The sequence below is a fragment of the Melozone crissalis genome, unplaced genomic scaffold (genome assembly GCF_028551555.1).
Source record: "Melozone crissalis strain CALT ecotype California unplaced genomic scaffold, PUWL_Pcris_2 ptg000027l_1, whole genome shotgun sequence".
Taxonomy (NCBI): Eukaryota; Metazoa; Chordata; class Aves; order Passeriformes; family Passerellidae; genus Melozone; species Melozone crissalis.
In genome coordinates this window covers 72,321,540-72,328,202 of record NW_026535805.1, presented here as the reverse complement: position 1 = coordinate 72,328,202, position 6,663 = coordinate 72,321,540, and the positions used below count along the sequence as shown (strand labels likewise).

Below are 6,663 nucleotides of genomic sequence, written 5' to 3'. Positions count from 1 at the left end.
TCATACCTTGAATCCTTCCATGTTCAGGCTTCCTCCTGCTCATCAATTAGTCCAGCTTAAAATTTGTCATACAATTACACAAACATGTCCATACAGAATTAAATTAACGAGGGGAAAAAGAAGTATATTATTTTATTTACATGTGCTAATATTTAAACCTCTCCCACATAAGTATACACCCTGGTCCCTTCAATTGCTGACAACTTGACCTACCCTCTGTCCCTCCAATTGGGACAACCCTGATATCTAGAGGAAAATAATTCCATCCCAGACGATGAGTGTTCTCTTTTAGAATGATAGAATCATTTCAGATGGAATAGATCTTAAAGATCATATAGTCTAGCCATTAACCCAGCCCTGCCAAGTCCCTTACTTAGTCATGTCCCTAAGTGCCACATTTACACGTTTTTTTAACACCTCCAGGTTTGGTGACTCCACTCCCTGTACAGCCTGTTCCAGCGCCTAACAAGCTTTCTCTGTGGAAAAATGTTTCCTGGTATTCAGCCCAAACCTCCCCTGCTGCAACTTGAGGCCACACCTCCTGCCCTATCACCTATCACTTGTTACTGAAACGGGAAAGGGAAAGAGACAGAGCCTCACCTGGCTACAGCATCTGTTTAGGGAGTTCTAGAGGTTGGTAAGCTCTGCCCCGACCTTATCCTGCTGGCATATTGGTCTCGCTAGTTGCTGTCACCAAGAACTGTGGGTTCCTTCTCCTGTTCACTTAAGCCTGGCAGCACTCACACATGGGATACAAAGTTTTGCCCAGTCCCCAAGCACCCACGGAGCAGACAGGAGGCTCATTCCCCCTTCCCACTGCTTAGGAAGCCCAGGATGCCCCGCACTGCCCGAGTGCCATCCCTAATGGCCCATCAGCTGGGGGCTGAAGGGGTCTGGTCTGTCTCCTTGTTTCCCTTACCCCCTGCTGATCAGTTTGTGTATCTGCGTGCTTATTCCATCCCTTTCATTGTTCTGTGCTGCTACTCCTGAACCGAAAAGTTAGAGCCAGGGAACTTAAAGAGCCCGGCGCTCCCCCATTCCACACGGCCTCCAATACACACTCTGCAAGCTCCCCCCGAGGTCGCCTGAGGGGGAGAGGGATCCGTGAGTTGAGGAGTTCACGACTAAAGCAAAAGAAAAGCCCCTGAAAAAACGCCAGGCATCCTAGCAGGACACAGGGCTAGACCATCTTTCTCTCTTTTTTTTTTTTTTTTTCTTTTTTTTTTTTTTTTTTTTTTTTTTTAGTATAAAGCATGGATTTCACTCTAATTGGTGTTTCTATGGTTTTACAACCCGAAATATGGACGTTGATTCAGAAGTTGCAAACAAAAGTTTATTGTGCGGCTACTGTGCGCAGCACAAGCATAGGTAGACAAGCAAGTGTTGGATTCTGCCGGAGGAGTTGATTGAGTAAGATGTCATCCAGGAAGGTCGGCAACACAAAAAGGCACATCACTCCTGCAAGCAAACTTCAGGGAACCTGTTTCCCTGCTCTCCTTCTCAGTCCTGTCAAAGTTATGAGCAAATACAATACCATTCCCAAAGGTAATCATCAGCTTCAAATCACTCCTCTCGTTGCCCAGGAATCCCAGGTAGGACCTGGCTTTCCTGCAAAAGTAGCCACATCAATCACGTTTAATAAAATTGTACAGCAGCTTGGATTTGTGAGTCAGCTGCAGCAGCTGCTTGACATGTATTCCCACAATGTTCGAGTGATGATCCAGAATGAGAAATTAGACTCCTCATCCTGAAAACCTGTGCTGCTGGTGTTTCTAAGCTAATCCTAAAGACTGTCCTACTTAACTTTCTCTCCTCTGACCAAAAGTAACGTGGAAACAACTGAGACTTTGATAAACACTAAGGGGAAAGCTTTTCAGAATATTGAAATTTTCCAGAATAGTAAGAACAGTGAAGCAACGAGATCAGTCTCCTTCATAAAATCGGTTTTTTTCAAGAGCAAGTCAGGCAAAACATCTCCCAGGAATGGCACGGTGAAGCTGGACATAAGAGAGGGTTAAGGGGTTAAGGAGTGGAGATCAGCTTGGTAAGGTTTATTGAACATAAACTGAAAAACGCTTCTCTAAGCACCTCATCTCCCCTACAAACGAAAAGCCTTTTCTTCTCCACAAAGCGCCGCGATTGTATTCTCAGCAAATAGCACTGAATTTGCACTCCAGTAGACAGAAAAGGGGTGATTGATGGGCTTAAATGATCATTAGAAACCAATCTTTAACTCCTCAAGTTCTCCATCACAGCTTAGCCCTGGGGGTCCGTCTAAACCGCTTCAGGCACTTGGCATCGGCACAGGTATCAGGCACGGCCGTGGCCCGGGACAGAGCAGCCACCCTCGCAGCGTCACTGAGGAAATCCTCCCTGTCCCCACTGGAATCTCTTACTGCCATCCTCACAGCTACAACTGCAAGGAAATCCCCCACAAATACATCTGAGACTTTTTGGGTCACCGCATTTAAACTCTTGCAGCCAGTGACCAAAGCAAGGATGATGCTCTCACCCCAGAAATTAGGATGAAGAGCAAAGAAATTCATTCACTTCAGTTCCCATGGGCAGGCTTCAGTCCTGTGAGCAGCTCCTCCAGAGCCCCCGATGTAACCTACTACAACTAAACAAGTTTTTTATACTAATGTCAGGTGTAATGAGTACGTATTCTGTGGTCCTCTTCTCACCTAACACATTCCCTACCTTTTCCATTTGTATACCTGGGTCTAGCACAAGGCATTTGGGAATTACTAAAGCTCTATGCCCTGATGAAGACAAGCAAAAGGTAAGCAGCTTAAACAGCTAATACTCTTGTATGACTACTCTATTCCACCATTGCTACATGAAAATGTACAAAAATTCTTTATACTGTTTGATTTTGCATCATTTGCCTATCTATACGGGAGGAGATTAAACTCAGAAAAATATAAAAGATGGCACAGAAAGACAGAGTACTGTGCATAGATTATATTATACTATATTATTATACTTTCTGTCCATTAGGTAAAATAAATATGGAAGAAAAGCAGGAGGAACAATATATTGCAACTTCAAAAAATTTAATCATTAAGTGAATAAGGGGAAAATAATTCTTCTGTTCAGTTTCCCATCCTTCTCTCCCCTTTTCCCTCTCTCTCCCATTTAAAAAAAAATCTAGAAATCTAGAAATTTAAATTGCATCAGAATCTATTTTTGTCTATTTAGCTAATAAATCACCATTTTCCTCAATAAACATTGATGATTTAAGTGACAGTTTATTTTAAAAATAGATCAAGCATTTGGTCATGCAAGTGCTGTATTTTATCCCTAATGGAAATAATTACACTTACTTAAATGCATGAAGAAGCAAGGAGGAAATAAAATAGCCATCTATCTTATCCAGAGGTCTACCCAGAGTCTTTACCAGAAAACATAAGGTTTTACACTGTGGTGCTGTAAAAGCTGAAAAACAAATGTTCCATTCACTGTTGTCCTGTTGTCCTTGACCATTAACAAAGGGACAGGCTTTAGGATTTATGGTAGTAGCAGGTACTGCAGTGACAATCTGTATGGTTCTCTATCTTCACATTGTCCTTAAGGGTAATCTTAAAAAGAGAAAACACACACATAAAACAAATAATTAGGATCAGCTAAGCAGTATAAACAGTATTGTCGAGTAAAATATCTCTGAAAACTTCATAACTAAAAGTACACAGGCCCTTTGGGGTACATGTATTAGAATGACCTCAACACCGAGCTATGAAGCTGCATCATCACTGTTTTTGGAACTGTAATGTGAAAGTTTTCAGCAGTGACATGCACAGTGACACAATATGCTGCTCTTTAACTTGGACATTCCTTAAAGTGTCTCATTTTCCAAAAGCATCTAGTAACCAATCTATGGAAAATCAGAAAGTATCCTTAAAATACATCACATGGGAATTACAAAAACAAAGGCAACAAACACAAGAGTCACCTTTATACATAATCTCAACCAAATTCTAGCTGCTGCCTCAGGGCACGTATAGCATTGTCAGTGTAGAGTAAGATCTATGTTGTCCTCAGGTGAAGAGCCGGGATTGGTTCAGCAGAGTTTAAAGTCAGGTGTCTGGCTCTCATCACAGCCAGTGGAGACCCAGTGCTCTGTTCAGCTGCACCCACTGAGCTGTCCATCATCATCTGAGGGGCCAGAGGGGATCTCACCAAGCCTCCAGCTGTCACTCTAGAAACACTTTCATGGGTTCTGTGTCTGCCAGCCATACCCATATGACTTCAGCACTCTAAGGTATTTCAAATGCACCGAGTCTGTGAGTGGGTAACTGAGCTGAACCTCTAGCCCGATTCAGGTCACCACAGGATAGACACCTTGGCTTGTTTCAACCAGCTCACCATCTACTACATAAAATGTAAGGTTTCTTCACTTGGAGCAGAAACACTCCCAAAATAATCAGAGTTAGAAGAAATTTTAAAAGATCCTTCCAGGTGAATGTTAAATGCTCCCAGTACTTGCACACATTTACAGCTCCTTCTTGGTTATACTATGAAAAAGTAAAACACCATCTCAATTAATCTAACGAGCACAGATGGCTTTGGTCCCTCATTCCCATACATGTAATTGATAGTATTGACCAGGCACCTTCCCAGAGAACTCCTTTCTATGCAGGAAAGACACAAGGCAATTGACTTATTAAAATCAAATACACACTGCATAGCATTTAAGGGGAGGGTGCACATCCAGAAGATGAAAATACTGGGACAAGTCCACCACCAGAGCTGCAGGTGTCATGAGACAAAGCAGTTTCACAGAATTCAGTGTCACTGCACCAATTGCCTCATCCCAGCTGAATATCAGACACATTACTGGTTGATGATTTAATTTCTTCTTTATAAAAAAGAAAGAACCAAGGCATAAAGGACATAAATGACAAGGATTCTTCAAACTGCTCTCCGGTGTCCTCCAGCAAAACCATATTTTTTACTATTCAGTGCTTCACCTTAATATTGCATTCTAAAAGAAGCTAAAGCAGACCTCATTCTTACCCTCACCTTGGTAAAAGCCTTTGCTACACAGCATGTTGCTTCTGATGTAATGTTCTTTGGAACAAGCATGGTCTTCTTGGACCTCATTGGAGTGGGATAGGCACGGGAGAAACAGCACCCAGTGCACTGGTAAATGGGTGCTCCTGGCTTGGAAAAGAACCTGTTCTCCCCTAGCTTGCACTCTGGACAACCTGCCATAAAAATATAAGGAAGAGGATTTTACTTGGTTTCCAGATGTATTTTCATTTTCAAAAAGAAAGGGAAAGTGCAGGCCATAAGAGGAAGCACAAGCCACATTCTGTTGCTTGATGTCTGCAGAACAGAAAAGCACAACACAAAAGCTCTCCTCTTCAGGTTTTTTCAACTCTGCAACATGCACCAGCTGTAAAACTAGGCTGTGGCTTTCTAGGTAAACCACAAGCATGGTCTACTGGATCTTTTCTGGTTTTCTTTTCAATTTTGTTGATACTTGGGAAGGTTTGTTTCTGTCTACAGCACTAGCCATTCCTAGAAACCTTCCTACTAGCTGCAGATAGTTAAAAGCACCAGCAGGATTTGTAGTGCTTCTTAAACATTGCCTGGTTTTAGGCAAGATTTTGTTATAGAATACTTTTAAAGCATTCAGTGGTACCAAGATTTTTGTACATCACATTTTTTTATATCTTATTTAAGGCTAAATAAAAAACCCTGCAACCTCCGAAGCACCCTTAAAAATCTAACATATGTCTTTCATAGAATGCTACACCACCAGCATCCCATATTCTGGGATCTATGTAGGAAAAATATTCTGCATATTATGAGGAAAAGCTGTGGTTCTGCTGTTCCTAATGTTACATTGTAATTTAGTTCACAGGAGTACAAGAAACCAAACATTTCTATTCAATAGTGTTTCAAGGATTAAGGTTACCCATATCAACTTGAGGACATGGTCATCTAGGACATTGTTGACCTGGAGAAATTAAATTTAAGGAAGAAATAGGAAGCATGCTCATAGTGAAATTATCTTGATTTATTATACCCTCATTGTCAATAAATGCAACTGAATGATAAAATTTATGACCACATTTATAAAATGTGAAAATTTAATTAATACTCTTTATAATTGTTCTATTTCTGAATGCTGAAAGCAGCTTACCCTGCATGAGAAACTCTCCATCTGGGAAAGTATGAAGAAGATGTAGAAATACAGACAAAATGGTCAATGTGACAGCTGCATACTTCCCATAGCAATCCATGATCTGTCTAGAAATACAAATACACATGTTTTTGAAGGCTGAGACCAAAGGCAGTATGAAAAGAACATGGCTCCTGCCTGACAGGGGTTACTAAATTGGAAAGAAACAAAGTTTATGAGCAAAACTGATATGCAGTGCTTTCCAGTGCAATGAATGAAGGCAGTGGAAACAAGCATCTTCCTAATAAGATAGAAAAAAAAATTAGAGGAAAGAGAATGATCTGGCGCCGAGCTAAGCAGAATGGCTAAGAGGCTGATGATGTGGTAGTCACCAGGCGTCAAGGCTGGGTGCTGGGTACAAGTAACTTCACCTCCTCCCTCCCACCTGCCCAGTGAGTCAGTTCATGCTGGCAGAAAACAGAGGATAAAGGAATTAAAAGCGCCCAATAACAATCAGGAGGAGAAAACATTGG

The 6,663-nt window shown here is 41.6% G+C and overlaps 1 protein-coding gene across 1 annotated transcript; it reads right to left on the bottom strand.

Moving 5' to 3' along the window:
• Positions 1-3,503: 3,503 nt before the first annotated feature.
• CGA (glycoprotein hormones, alpha polypeptide) lies at positions 3,504-6,251 on the bottom strand. The gene is made up of 3 exons (XM_054280415.1): positions 6,152-6,251; positions 5,023-5,207; positions 3,504-3,581 (listed from the first exon to the last, which is right to left on the bottom strand). Exons 1-3 carry the CDS (start codon positions 6,249-6,251, stop codon positions 3,504-3,506), a joined length of 363 nt encoding a protein of 120 aa, XP_054136390.1.
• Positions 6,252-6,663: the final 412 nt, after the last annotated feature.

What these genes read in the sequence shown, in the direction of transcription:
- CGA (XM_054280415.1), bottom strand. Translation starts at nt 6,251, where the DNA reads ATGGATTGCTATGGGAAGTATGCAGCTGTCACATTGACCATTTTGTCT. An exon ending in TGGAGAGTTTCTCATGCAGG is followed by an intron (nt 5,208 to 6,151) that starts GTAAGCTGCTTT and finishes TTTTTATGGCAG; the next exon opens with GTTGTCCAGAGTGCAAGCTA. An exon ending in TAGCAAAGGCTTTTACCAAG is followed by an intron (nt 3,582 to 5,022) that starts GTGAGGGTAAGA and finishes TCTCTTTTTAAG; the next exon opens with ATTACCCTTAAGGACAATGT.